At 39.1% G+C, this 1,658-nt stretch overlaps 1 protein-coding gene and 1 long non-coding RNA gene across 2 annotated transcripts in view; one reads left to right on the top strand and one right to left on the bottom strand.

Moving 5' to 3' along the window:
• LOC110410038 (RNA-binding (RRM/RBD/RNP motifs) family protein) overlaps positions 1 to 343 on the top strand; it is a 2,878-nt gene extending 2,535 nt beyond the window's left edge. Inside the window, exon 9 of the mRNA XM_021419607.2 lies at positions 120 to 343. Coding sequence (XP_021275282.1) covers positions 120 to 343 — 224 coding nt within the window. The remainder of the gene's footprint in view (positions 1 to 119) is intronic.
• Positions 344 to 677: 334 nt separating this feature from the next.
• LOC110409533 (uncharacterized) lies at positions 678 to 1,574 on the bottom strand. Its single transcript, XR_016350771.1, has 3 exons — positions 1,445 to 1,574; positions 1,255 to 1,353; positions 678 to 1,049 (listed from the first exon to the last, which is right to left on the bottom strand). It is a non-coding gene; the product is annotated as an uncharacterized LOC110409533 (long non-coding RNA).
• Positions 1,575 to 1,658: the final 84 nt, after the last annotated feature.

The raw sequence follows: 1,658 nt of genomic DNA, 5'->3' as shown, positions 1-1,658 counted from the left end.
AAAAAAAAAAAAAACCATTTCCAACCCAATTAATAAAAATTGATAGTGAAACGGAGGAAAACCTGAGACGAGAACAGAGGCTTCAAGAAACTGGTGGTCTTGATAGTCGCCGTCGCTAGATTGGGGACCGAAGCTACCTCGTGCGGAGTGGCAAGAAATGAGGATCGGTTCAAAAGCACGACGTCGTTTCGTCGTGAAATGTAAACGGATTGGGGAGCGACAGGACGAGGATCGGAGCGAGGAAGAAGAAGAAGAAGAAGAAGAAGAAGAAGAAGAAGAAGCAGCAGCATTTGATAGATGCGAGAAAGTCCAGAAAGCGGAGACCGTACGGGCACAAAGTTGAGCAGCGAGCATTATCCGCGAGAGAAAGACAGAAAGCTATTTGGGTTGGAGTTTATGAAACGAAACCAACCAAAGAGGAAACAAAGGTAGTTGGAAAATGAAGGAACACCGACGTCTACATGTGTTTTAAATCTTCAAGCTTCGATGCGGAGAGCTTTTGTTAGTAGCGAGGAAGGAGCTTCAACTTTACCTTTAGCGACAAAGATTATTTTAACTTATCTTTAATCAATTAAACGAAAGAAGCTGCGACGACGTTTTGGAATTTCTTGTACAAAACAAAACCGGGCCTTTTCAGTATATAAAAGCTAGCACTAGCGACGGCCATACCCAATATGTACTTACAAAAGCCCATTTCCTCGCCTACGCTTTAAATGCAACAATAAAATTATTCATGGTATGCAGTTTTAGAGAATAATGGGGAACTATTGGTTTGATCATTTCTCATAATTACATAATTACATGTTGCAAGCCCATCAATATTCTTTTCATCTGTAAACGTTGATCAGTACCCAGTTGTCTCATCGGTATCTAGTTTCAAGTAAACCTGAATGAGGGTGACAGTATTTGCCATGGCTTTCAAGGGCAGCTGGAACATCAATAATCCTTGGTTATCAGGGCTTCGGAAGCTGCTTCAATAGCTTGATCAGTTCATACGTTCTTGTGTCTTGACCAGAGTAAAGGCAAAGGTCAAGTGGGGTTAATCCATCCTAAAATGAGCAAAAGACTCATAATGTGTAGATATAAGTGGAAATTGAAGCTAATAAAATAGCTCATGAAGGAGATTTTAAACCAAAAAAAAAAGAAAGAGAACAAACATGAATTAACATCCATAGGTTAGAAATCAATCACCAAAAGAATTGTAGCGGAACTGGTTAAAATAACATCAGTTCATAAGAATCGCAATATCCTTACCTTGCTTTTCAGCATCTTATCTGCTCCTCTAATTAATAAAAGCTTCACTATATCAGTTCTCCTAGCTTGAACAGCAAGGTGTAATGGTGTCCAACCATCCTAGAAAGGGCATAACAAATGCATTATCAAATGAAACTTAAGCACTGAAAGCAAACTCATAAAGCAACAAACTGGGAAAGGTTAACCATACATTGTCCTGAAGATTTATATCTACATTATATAACAGAAGAAGTTTAATTGTAGGAGTTGATGCTGTATGGACAGCATAATGCATCAAGGTGGCCCCATCCTGTTGGCATCAGAAAAAGAAAAGGTAAATATTAACACAAAAATCAAGCTGAGTCACTCTCAGTTAGAAAAACAAGTTATATCATGAAAGTATCCCAAGTCTTGCCTCTCCCCCC

This window comes from Theobroma umbraticum, unplaced genomic scaffold, assembly GCF_002168275.2.
Source record: "Theobroma umbraticum cultivar Fairchild unplaced genomic scaffold, ASM216827v3 scaffold_44.0, whole genome shotgun sequence".
NCBI lineage: Eukaryota > Viridiplantae > Streptophyta > Magnoliopsida > Malvales > Malvaceae > Theobroma > Theobroma umbraticum.
This window is presented reverse-complemented; position numbering and strand designations above follow the sequence as displayed.